Source organism: Zosterops lateralis (genome assembly GCF_965231275.1).
Source record: "Zosterops lateralis genome assembly, chromosome: W".
Classification (NCBI taxonomy): Eukaryota; Metazoa; Chordata; class Aves; order Passeriformes; family Zosteropidae; genus Zosterops; species Zosterops lateralis.
Genome location: NC_139801.1, coordinates 13,258,899 through 13,271,310, shown reverse-complemented (window position 1 = coordinate 13,271,310; position 12,412 = coordinate 13,258,899). Strand labels below are relative to the sequence as shown.

Sequence of the window (12,412 nt, the reverse complement as noted above, 5' to 3'; positions counted from 1 at the left end):
TAGCAGAAGAGGCAGGAGGCTTGGGAAAACACTAGCCCACCTGGTTTCAACAGTTCATGAAGATGGTGATAGAATAAATACTTTGTGTACATCCTACACTGCAACCCAGGACAATATCTGTGGTGGCTCTTTGTCCTGGCAGAAGGGATAGCATATGGATTTAGCCTCCACACTTTCTCTTAATGCTCCTGCTCAGTAAAGAGCTATATGGAAGGCCTGTCTATACCTATCAGTGGAGTAGAAACAAATCTTAAAGTAGCACAGCCTAGCAGGGTGATTCATGACTTGTCCCGGAATAGTCCATTTGCATGATAAGTGTGGGGTGTACCTGAAAATGGAGCTGCGTTCCTCATTCCTGGCAGTTACTAAACCTGTCAGAGCTGTTGCATTGTATTTTGGCTATACATGTTGGCTTATAAGTAGCTGAAAAAAATAATGTCCCAGATGTTGTTTATAAATAGCAACAAGCCTTAAAGAGCTGAAGGCGAAGAAAGAGTATTACACACATCCACTTAAGACCTCTTAGATGCCAAATCATCTTTCTGTGCACTGCCACAGGAGAGGCAGGTGGTCAGGGCACCGTCTGTCTTTGTCTGAACTTACCTCTAACACATTCTCAGCCACTGGTAAGTTCAGTCCATCTGGGGATCTTGCTAATAAAAAGCTTTCTTTCAGGTTGTCAAGACAATTGGTTTGCGAGAGGTCTGGTTTTTTGGACTTCAGTATCAAGACACCAAGGGTTTCTCAACATGGCTAAAATTGAACAAAAAGGTATGTTTGCTCCAAGATTTTGCTTGTCCTTGTTCCCTTCTCTGAGAATGCAGGGGCAAATTCAGTCTCCATACTTCTGTCAGGGATCTGTTCTTGCCTATCCATGCACCTCAAGTACTGCAAGATCAGTGAGTTGGTGTTGTGTCCATACACTCCCTCCCCAGGGTGTGAGGAGTTGTGGTATCTGACCTGGTCCTGCATCTACCTCTGTTTGTTACCAGGCCAGATCTGTTACCCTTCCTGGTAAAATGCTGATATGCTCATGTGAGCATCTTGGTTGGGGAGAAACCTGGAAAGTAATTTAGCTGGTCAACTACTGGCTTGTGTAAGTCCAGTGGGGAGAAGTGATGAGGTATTTAGCAGTAAGTAATTGAAAATCCTTACTTTTCTGCCCACTCTCTTCTGCATTGGAAAGGAGAAAAGTTTTTTCTAGTGCATGCTTGCCTTCCTGTTTGTAAACTGCTCCCCTTCACTTGGTATATAGCCTCTAAAATCTGCTCTGTTCCAGGTAACAGCACAGGATGTACGTAAAGAAAGCCCCCTGCTTTTCAAATTCCGTGCCAAGTTCTACCCAGAGGATGTGGCAGAAGAGCTGATCCAGGACATCACACAGCGCCTTTTCTTTCTCCAAGTGAAGGAGGCAATTCTGAATGATGACATTTACTGTCCTCCAGAAACAGCTGTCCTTCTGGCCTCTTATGCTGTCCAGTCCAAATATGGAGACTTCAACAAAGATGTGCACAAATCTGGCTACCTTGCTAGTGATAAACTGCTCCCACAAAGGCAAGTGAACCTGGATAGTCTTAGACATTCTCTGTCTTAAAGGGTTTGTGATTTTTCAAAATTTTTTTAAATGTAGGGGGTGTTTTGATTGCAATGCTCAGAGTAAAATGTAGCCTTGTGCCACTTTGAGCATTTAGATTAGTATTCAGTTAATTAAGAGCTTAAACTTCCTATTACTACTCTGAAACTCCAATCAGAAGTAGTGAGAGAAGCTCCAAAACAAAATAATGCTAGAAGGAGAAGCAAAACTGAATAAAATTTGTCATTTGTTAGAAGTCTGAATACTGACCATTGTGTCTCTATCTAGCCTTTTAATAAAACTGTATTTCTTGGAATATTTTTGTGGGGGAACTCTGATGCCAATGGAGTATTTAATGAAGCATTATTATAGTGATGTGATTGTGTGTGTGTGCATATATGTAATGCTTGGTTTTAAACATCCCATGTATACTCTTTCTAGAGTTTTGGAGCAGCACAAGCTTAACAAGGACCAGTGGGAGGAGAGGATCCAGGTGTGGCATGAGGAACATCGAGGAATGATTAGGTAACTGATGCAGTGTGAAACTGCTGTATTTAAAGTAGTGTTAGTGTGTAGTGTACGAATGCATACAAAAATCTGTGACTTGCTTCAGGATAAGTTAGCATTCTTCAGGTTATTTTGCTCAGAGTAACTAGGTTCATGTGCCTCTGCTCTTGCTGGTCCACATCAGCTGGCTGTTCTTAGTAAAAAAAGACTGACTTTGCAGAGTTTGTAATTATCTACTAGGGTGATGCTTAGAACCTTTGCCAGCTTGTTGCTGCTCTGTCCACGTGGGAAGATAGCACCTTCTTGCTCTAATGGCTTAAAGACTCAAAAAAGACTATCTGTTTTCTTTTTACATGCTGCAGAGAAGATGCTGTCTTGGAGTACCTGAAAATTGCACAGGATCTGGAAATGTACGGTGTGAACTACTTCAGCATTAAAAACAAGAAAGGCTCTGAGCTCTGGCTAGGTGTAGATGCTCTTGGACTCAACATTTATGAGCAGAATGATAGGTAATAAACCCCTCTCTCTTCATCATTGCCTTCAGCTCCTTTCCAATATAAAGTCATTCAAAATCAATCTCTCCTGGAATTCAAATCTTTAACTAAACTCCACAATTTCTGTATCATTCTTGGCTGTGTTTTTGACATTGCCAGAATAATCCATAAAATGTGCTTCTTTGGACCAACAAATAGAAGAAATTGGTAAATCTTTTCAAGATAGTTTCACTTGTATCCCTAGTCTTCCTACTATAGATGCATTCTCAAGTTCTGTTTTTCATAAAAAAAAAAAAAAAGTGGGATTGAAAAACTGCTTCTTATGTTTATATTTTGTTTTTGTGACTAATTTTGTCTGCTGATTTCAACTACCATAAGAGCACTGAAATATGAGGGTGGATTTGGTGTAATTTTGAGCTTTGTATTCTAAGTCAAGAATTTGGAATTACTTTGGGCTCTCTTATTTCTTTTTGCTTCCCATTTCTGCAGGCTAACACCGAAAATTGGATTCCCGTGGAGTGAGATCAGAAATATCTCATTCAATGACAAGAAATTTGTTATTAAGCCTATTGACAAGAAAGCACCAGTAAGAAGCAAGATTCATATTAAGCTATTAAACTTTCAGCTTCTTAGCGGAATGATTTCTGTGGGTTTGATTTTGGGGGCTTTTTGGTGGTTTTTTTTTTTCTCAGAACCTTTTCATCAATAGCATTAATGCTGATGTAAGCACAGAGACCTGTTCAGGGCAGTCAAGTGATATGATTTTTTTCTGGCTAAGAGGGTAAAAATTTAGGATAAGCTTAAGCTTTTAAGGTCAGTAGTAGGGAGTAGCTCTTTGCTTGTTTCTGATTCTCCTAAGACTGTTCAGATTCTCTGATAATACAGTTAGGGATCTAAGGTACCTCTGTTAGCTGTGGATGCTTCCTTTGTAACCTGTTTGCTTTAATAGTGTGTGAGATGATCTTTTGCAGGTTTTCACCTTACTTAAACTAGAAGCTTTAGGTCATTTTGTAGGGTAGGCTGGAAGTTTTTTCCTTTCAAATTTATATTGAATGTAATTGCTTTCATCTTTAAGGCCTAATAATTTCCACTGCTAGCCAGTACCTTCTGTTCTTCTGGTCATTCTTGTTCCATTGCTGCTTGAAAGCATTTCCCTGCTGCTGTTGCTCCTTTTTAACAGAACAAAGTTATTTTCCATTGATTGTAACATTTAACACCCTTTCTGGCATAAGCCAAGACATTACATTCAATGTGGCTGGCCAGGCTATTGTACAGATTATTGAAGTGGGAAGGAAGGTGGGAGAAGCCAGCAACTCGGTGTGCCTGGTAAACCAGCCCTGCTGGTGTTTGTAATGAAATGGTGATGCTAAGACACTGTGTGCTTGGTGCTAGGGATGTGTTACAGTGAAACCCAGAACACTGGAATGGCACACTAGGTGCTCCTGCCCTGAGTGTGTTTGTCAGGTTGAAATCCATTCCAGAAAGAAGTGTCTAACTGCCACCACCAATGAATTAGACATTATTAGGAAAAGCTGGCTGGCAACTCTAAAAAGCTTGGGGTCTTGGGAGCATAGTGCATACACAAGGGGGCTTCTTATGCTGAAAGAACAGGTCTAATGGTGCCTTTTTATTGTCCCAAGGATTTTGTATTCTATGCCCCTCGGTTACGGATTAACAAACGAATCTTGGCACTTTGCATGGGGAACCATGAGCTCTACATGCGCAGACGTAAACCAGACACCATTGAGGTGCAGCAGATGAAGGCACAGGCTCGGGAAGAGAAACATCAGAAACAGATGGAGAGGTTGGTGGGGTTCTGAGTAACCTGGGTGTGACTAATCCCTGCATAAGTAGCATCATGTGCTAGATAAATGGCTGGCAGCACCTTAATCTGCTTGAGCCAAAAATAGAGCAGGTTGCTTTCTGCTTCAGTAGGTCTAATGGGTTGATAGTAATGGTTCTCATCACAAATGTGACTCTCCATTACTTTCTTGGACTTAAAGATTTGCCTGTCCATTTGATGGGACTAATACAGTTCTTGAAATGTGGAGATTTCCCTTATAACATTGCTATCATGAACTTGTCATTGAGATGAATGCCATCAGAACTTTTTATTTTTGCACTTCTATAAAGGGGTACATCTGGAGTAAATACTCATTATCTGAATGCTGTAGGGCACATCTTGTATGTGCTCTTTCTGTGTATTTACTAGGAAGTGCTCCAATCTGGGTGATAGTTGGTTTGAAATTACATTGTGACTTCCTTCCACCAGAGCCCTGCTGGAGAATGAGAAGAAGAAGAGAGAGTTGGCAGAAAAGGAGAAGGAGAAGATTGAGCGTGAGAAGGAGGAGCTGATGGAGAGACTCAAACAAATTGAGGAGCAAACCAAGAAAGCTCAGGAAGGTAATAGGAAATCTTTCAGTGTTTCCTTTGATGATGAATAGTGTGAGTGAGAAGGGTTCAAATAGTAAAGCTATGAGCATCTCTTGAGTAATTTGTCTCTCCAGTGCTGTGTGCTAACTGGTGTTAAGGCCCTGGTTTAGCCTCCTGAAGCTGAATGTAAGCCCTCCATATGCAGTTACTGAAAAAAGATTTGCATTAAAGAAATGGGTAACAGCCAAGGTGTCTCTCTTGGCAGTGGAAGTACCTTGCCATTGTTCCTGTGCTGGCTGGAAACTTTATCCCAGCATATCTGTAGAGGAAGGAGTAAAAAAGTTTAGCAGGGGTCACACCAGCCATTGCTGTGGTGATTTACTATCTAATTGCTTGGCTAGAGTTAGTGTGGTGTTGCCCAAGCAAAATATTGAATGCTTCTCTGCCCTTAGGTGTATGTAATTTTGTGATGGGTGCTTCCCCACAAATCCATTGGAGGTGGGCCTGACTTTTAGTCTTACAGCTCCAGGTAAAATGCAAAGTAGAGGAAAAGGGACAGTTGCTTGCATTCCTCCTTTACCTGTCCCTCTGAAGGAAAACCCTTATCCAGACAGACTTTCCTCTTCTACTGCTGTTCTTTACTTATCTGTCCTGAAATGTGCTCCCCTATTTTTCAGAATTGGAAGAACAGACTCGCAGAGCTCTGGAGCTGGAACAGGAGAGAAAACGAGCTCAGGAGGAAGCAGAGAAACTGGCTAAGGAACGTAGAGAAGCAGAAGAGGCAAAGGAGGCCCTATTGAAAGCATCCCATGATCAACAAAAGACCCAGGAACAGTTGGTAAGTTGGTGAACTGAAAATCAATTAGGGAAAATAGTGAAAAGGGAAACATCTAAGCTTTTGAAGCAAACCAGGCTATAAATATAGTGAGGAAGCACTATATTCATAGGTTCTTTAATTTTTATCCTCAAGTAGATGAAATTATGCGTAAATACAAGTGTATTTGTACAGTAGATTTGTATTGCTTTTTGCCTTTTTTTTTTTGTATGTGATAATGATAAAGTGTTGCTTTCCCTGGTTTGGATTCAAAGAACTGAGTTTTGTAGCTCTGTTTTGGGGAGAAAGAACCAATCCAACAACCAAAGAAAACCCCAACCCACAATGAAACTCAAAACCTTTTTGGCTTCCTTTCCTCTTTCATCATGGAGGCATTGGTAGGACTGAAGTTAACAGGAAAGCTTTCTTCTTACTGAAAAAATGTGTTTTCACTCAGGACTTGAAGTAAATGCTTCATTTAGCAAGTACCTTGGGTTTTGTTTCCACTAAAAGCCTTTCTTCTGCAGGCTGCTGAGATGGCAGAACTCACAGCTAGGATCACACAGCTGGAGCTGGCCAGGCAGAAGAAGGAGAGCGAGGCACAGGAGTGGCAGCATAAGGTAAAGCGGAATCTGAGCAAATGGCATACTTTTTGTGGAGTTGCTCTTTGTTCTGGGCTGTAACCTAAACTACTGCACTGGATTCCACACTAGACTCAATGCTTGCAAGCTTGAGGCTGTTGTAAACATGCAGCTTTGGTTTTCTCCATGGAATGGGTGACTTATTCTAACTCCATGTAGCATTTTTTGACTAATTAGACCTGTAGCCCATTTTCCATTAACAGTAACCATTCTTCAAATCTCTGAAGTGTTATACAGCAGAAAATTTTGCAAATGGGGGTGGCTTAGTAGCTTTGGAATATACTCCTTCAGAGGTGCAAGGTTTCCTGTAATAAGCACCAAGTGGTACTTCTGTGAGAAGTCTCAGGCAGTCAGGATTATACTGACTGACTCACTGTGGCATATCCTACTGCAGGCACAGAGGGTGCAGGAGGACCTAGAGAAGACCAAAGAGGAGTTGAAGACTGCCATGAGCACCCCTCATGTCACTGAACCCATGCACTCTGAGAATGAGCATGATGATGAGCAGGATGAGAATGCAGCAGAAGCCAGTGCTGAGTTACGGTCAGAGGCCACCATCAAGGACCGTAGCGAGGAGGAGCGCACCACTGAAGCAGAGAAGAATGAGCGGGTCCAGAAACACTTGAAGGTAAGAAGCTGGCAGCAGAGTGTGTATGTGTGGGTGCTGCTTCTACTTTTCTCAACATTTCTTGCAGCTGGAAGGTATTACTGCTATTTAAAAAATAAGAAGAGAAGCAGGGAAGAGAGATGATCATGATCTTGCCAGATGGCTGCTTAACCATTGAGTAGAGAGGCAGATCTTGTCTCCTGTCACTTGACTTCCATTTTACTGGAAGCAGTGAAGTATTTTGAAGCAGTGCCAACAAATAGCATCTGTCAGATGTAGTCTGCTTTCTGTGAGTATTGCCAACCACCTGACAGCTGTTCATAGCCCTGGTTGCAATGAATTGAAAAACTTGGTCTGATTCTTATCCAGAAGCTGTCTCACTGTTGAGTCTGGGTTGCATTGCAAAACTCTGCATTGCAAAACCCTGGAGCTACTAGGGCTCAGCACAGAGACAGCACTACTGCACCATCTTGTAAGGAACTCCAGTGTTCTGGTGTTAAATTCCAAGCATTTAGTTGTGCTGCCTGATTTGCATCAGGGTTTGCTCATTCTGCATTGCACTGTGATGGTTACACACAGAGGGGTAGAGGTGCATTTTATCTTCTGCAGTGTAGGAGCATCCGAGGATGGCTGGGACAAGGAACTCTGCTGACCTGAGATATTCTAGAATACATGGTTTTATTGCAAGGGTCGTGGGTAAAAAGGGCCTTGCCTTCAGCCACCAGCCTTGGCTGAAGGGAAGCCCCAAAGAGCGAGGGAGAAAGAACAAGAGGGTAAGAGCTAAGAGAGAAGGGAGCGAGAGAGCAAGGTGGCAGGGGTTAGAGCGCAGGGGGAAGAGAGCAGAGGTAAGAGAGCAGGGATAAAAAGAGCGCGAGAGAGCGGGCGAGAGTAGGGGGAAGAGAGAGCTAAGAGAGAGGTAAGAGCGGTTAGAGAGAGCAAGGACCTTATTACAATACATTATAGCTCCTTTTGTGTTGAATATTCTAATTTACAGTGACCAACCAGCGCAAGATACAAAACCTACTAACTTTGCATGCAGCCTATGATAACTACTATATTACCATATCATCCTATATTCTAAACTCCAAAGACTACTTTTCTTATCTACTTTTTCCCTGATGCCTTGTCAGGGTGGAGAGGGGCTGCATTCTTGGGTCCTTTTGTTTTCTGTCCTTCAACCTATTTCCAGCTAATCACCATCTTCCTGCCTGCCATGATCACATCTCAAAGCTGGCCTTCATTTCTATTTCACTCACAGGTTTTACATCTCCAGTATTTCTTACCAGGCAATCATATCCGCAAGCCCTTCCTGTCCCATCTTTCCCAACACTGCAGCAAGTTTCTTTTCTGGTGGAAAGCTAGTAATTCCTCACAATCTGCAAGATGCTCCTGCTGTCTTCAGGGATCCTCCCCATATGGTCATTCTTTTAAGTACAGACATTGGAGACAATCTTTCTTAACTGTGCTAGATGAAGATAAATAGGTGACAGATTGCCTGATGTTTTCTACCTTCAAATATTAGGGAGAAATATTAACAACTTCCACAAAATCATAGATCTGTTTAGGTTGGAGGGGCCTCCATGAGATCATCTAATCCCACTTCCTTGCTCAAGCAAGGCCAGCTAGAGCAGGTTGCCCAGAAGAATACACTGGAACTTGTCTCTATAGATACTGAATCTTTAAGAGGATCAGCAGGAAATCTCTTTCTCCAGCTTTGAGTCTCTGGCATGTACTAACCTGTTGCTATCTGTTTCTCCTCCTTCAAAGGCTCTTTCCTCAGAGCTGGCAAACGCTCGGGATGAAACCAAGAAGACAGCAAATGATATGATCCACGCTGAAAACATGCGCCTAGGCCGAGACAAGTACAAGACCCTCCGTCAGATCCGGCAGGGTAACACCAAGCAGCGCATTGATGAGTTTGAATCCATGTAAACTCTCCCCTGAACCTGCTGCCCTGCACTCTCTTCTCCCCTCTTTCCCATCCTCTCCCATCATTCACTCATAATCGTGCTATGCTGGAACCACTACAGAAGAGTGGCCATGGTCTTATTTATCAAGTTTTGGGCAAATGCTGGAGTTAAGTGACAGAAGAAAGAATAGTAATTACAGCTGCCTGGTGTGGCTTGGGAAAGCAAACATGTATTGGGGCAAATCTGAAGTTGTTTGGCTTGGAGTAAAGTGTTAGTGTGTTGGGTTTGCCCAGTGAGGTGGCTGTGTTGCTGTCTTCCCCTGTTGTGTGGGGAGACCAGCAGATACTTGTACTGGGTTATATACAGCCAAGAGCTGACAGTCTGACACTGCCTTCCTACTAACCTATGCACACTTCAGGATTAAGCTTAGTAGCCAGGATCTGAATTTCTGGCTTAACCCAGAGTCTGAATCATGTAGTTAAAAACGGGAAACTGAAGCATAGGAAGAAGGATTGAAGGTAAAATATGGACTTTCTCTCTAAAAGACCAAAGTTTTTGTCCTGCAAAAATAAGCAGACCAGATTCTGTGGTGTTCCTGCTGGTGTTACCTTTTGTTGTTTAATGATGGAGCTTTGAATTTCCTAATCATGAGGAGGCCTTTGGAGTATTTCCACTGATACAGTGTGGATTGAAGCCTTGAATTCCCTGCTTTCCAGAGGTTTTGTCTCTGGTCAATGGCTTTGTTCGCTATCATTTTTCTGACTTCAATGTAACCAGTGAGGCAGAGATAGCTGAAGTATGCTGCCTTCCTTTTTGGTTTTGCCAATGAAAACCTGAAATGGGAGGTAGAAATGTAAAAGACTAAAAATTACTGTAGCTGTATTTTCCCTTGCTGAACAGATACTTTTCTAGTTACGTGAACAAGATTTCAGGTTTTTCCATAAGAGGCCTTTTAAGCACATAGTCGTTGGTGCCTTATGACTGTGTAAAGATCTACTGTAGTTCAGATATCTTTAGTTTAAACTCGATACAATCATAAAAAGTGATCAGCAGCTGGGGACCAAAAACTGCTCTCATATCTGAGTCATGTACAAGACTGCATCTGTTTTCTTGGCTTCAAGCAGCATTTGAGGGGAGAAGATCCTTGTCCAATTATTTTCTTAATCCTCACTAGCTGTCTGCCACATCCCTGGCTCAAGTGCTTTTCCTTCCCCAGAAGGATGCTTTGGCCTTTTGTACCTTTGAGAACAGAGGGCTTTATCTTAGAAATGGGATACAAATGGTTGTGAGACTGGTTCTGAGAGCTGCTTGTGCCAGTTATTATAATAACCATCACCTCCTGTTATCCAAGCTGCCCATGCTGTAGCTACCCAGAATCCTCCCTGCCATTTCTGTGGAGGAAATAGCCATGTATGCTCAGGGTTGAATTGGATGTTGCCTTGATCCCTCATAAAAGGAACTGTTAACCTTCAGGAGAGTCATCTTAAAAATGAGTTCCACCTAAAGTGAAGTCCTCCTTTGTTTTGCCCTCCTTGGATTGGCTTGTCCCTATAGGAAGTCATTAGGCTAGCCTGGGATTTATTTTCTTGCCTAGAATAATCCCAAATTTTGTGACTTGCTCGGTTTTGTTGATTCTCCCTTTGTATGATGTTACTGGTGATGGTGATAGAAGGAAAACATCTGAAAACTGGAGCATTTTCAGCTCCCTGGTGGATGAAAAAGGGCAAAGGGGGACTGTGCCAAAAAAGAAATGTTCATGATAGTGTTAACAAACTGCAGTATTTCCCCAAGAATTCTTTGGGTGGCTGGAAACAACCTTACCAGTTCTGTGTTACTTTATTTTCTGAAAGCAATGTAAGTCTGTGTGGAGATTCATACAAATACCAGCCAACCTCTATTCGAAGCAACATGCCAACCTATGCTCTTAAACATCCAGGTGTGTCATGTGGTAGCCCCCTTCTCTCCCCTGGACACAGAGTGCTTTTTGGGGGCACATGACATGGCAAGCTTTTTGTTGGCCAAGAAAAATATGCCTCAGTACCATGAAAGTCACGAATGAAAGATTGCGGTTAAATTTGTCAGAATGTATTTGCGTATCTCTGTACTGAAGGTGATTGGCATTGGCTCTGTGTGGATCTTGTTACTGGGGAACAGACAACATTTAAACTTCTGGTTTGGTGCTTTAAAGCTGGTTCTCAGCACTTCTGCTCTGTCCATGGCAACTATTGATGGATTTGAGGGGAGAAAAGCCTATCTAATATTTTAATAATTTCCTAACAAGCTGATGTATGGTGCCTGGAATATGTGTTCAAATAATAAACCAGTAAACCTTTTCTGCTTTGATGGGTCACAAAACACTGCTGAGTTCTCATGTATTATGATGTTGGCATGACTTCTGTTTATATGGTTTTTTAAACGTTCTAATTCCACATGGTCCAATAAAGGAATAGAACGGCTTGTGCCAGTGAGTCCACCTAACTCTTTGTAGTTGTTTCAGCCCTGCCTTCTTTTTAACCAGTATTTTATTCCAGTGGTATCTAATGATGTTTGATTTCAATATTTCTAGCTATGCACAAATAGAAAATATTAGTCAAGGGATAGAGAGTATGTTTATGGTCCTCCTTCCCTTGGAAATGTATACTGTATTATAAAGATGATATTTTGCAAGAAAACTAATGTAAGAAGCTTTCAGTATTATGGTGAGATTTGTAGACACAGTTTTTATTTGTTAGAATACAGTGAATTGTTCTTCCTCTTCATGTTCCAGTTTAATCGGATAACTATTCCTCTTTGGGGTGGGGGGAGGGAAGTACTTTATCACATGTTGCCTGGCTTATTTTTTCTTGTTTTATTTTTTGTTGCTGTAAATTATGTTGAAGGTTTTTGACTAGTTGTTTTACTGGATTATAATAAAACATCACTTCCTTAAGATTGTGGAGTAATTAATATCTGCAGAGAGAACCTTGATTAAGATGTTTTTCCTGTTCAGAGGAATTGTTAAAATCCGTACCTTGTTCTTCCTGAAGTGCCAATAAAGTTCAGAGAAATTCAGCAGATTGTGTCTGGCTGGTTACTTAAGGTTTGCTTTAAGTCCAGTGTTGTGTCTCCTAGCTGAGCAGATCTGCCTTGTGGTGCCCAGAGGTCAGCCTGGGAGCTCCCTTGCAAACAAGGAGATCTTGCACTCTGAAAAGGAACTGCTTCAGTAGCAGCCATTTCCCCTCCCCAGCACCCCCAGCTGTCCAGCTGGAGCCAGTACTGGAATTAACACTTTGTGGAGGCACTGAGTATAAATGTTCAACTTGCAAATGGACTGGCCAGATGGAGAGGTGGGAGCTGCTGTGGGTGAGCTCCTGCTGTGCCAAGCCCAGGCCCGTGTACATCCAGGTTATCCTGGAGAGGGTGGCTGGGCCTTGGTGCTGCTGCTTGCATGGACACCCTGCCAAGTCTGTGCTGCCATCAGCCTGTACTGGGGATTCTGGCACAATTTGCTTCA

At 42.3% G+C, this 12,412-nt stretch overlaps 1 protein-coding gene across 2 annotated transcripts in view; it reads left to right on the top strand.

The window, feature by feature from the left end:
- LOC310922118 (moesin) overlaps positions 1–11,970 on the top strand; it is a 60,467-nt gene extending 48,497 nt beyond the window's left edge. For both annotated transcript variants that reach the window (XM_083882492.1, XM_083882493.1), the window contains exons 3-13: positions 676–771; positions 1,280–1,554; positions 2,015–2,098; positions 2,443–2,589; positions 3,064–3,160; positions 4,215–4,378; positions 4,847–4,977; positions 5,625–5,785; positions 6,289–6,381; positions 6,797–7,030; positions 8,777–11,970. In XM_083882492.1, coding sequence (XP_083738618.1) covers positions 676–771; positions 1,280–1,554; positions 2,015–2,098; positions 2,443–2,589; positions 3,064–3,160; positions 4,215–4,378; positions 4,847–4,977; positions 5,625–5,785; positions 6,289–6,381; positions 6,797–7,030; positions 8,777–8,941 — 1,647 coding nt within the window. In that variant the 3' untranslated portion in view covers positions 8,942–11,970. The remainder of the gene's footprint in view (positions 1–675; positions 772–1,279; positions 1,555–2,014; positions 2,099–2,442; positions 2,590–3,063; positions 3,161–4,214; positions 4,379–4,846; positions 4,978–5,624; positions 5,786–6,288; positions 6,382–6,796; positions 7,031–8,776) is intronic.
- The last annotated feature ends 442 nt before the right edge of the window (positions 11,971–12,412 follow it).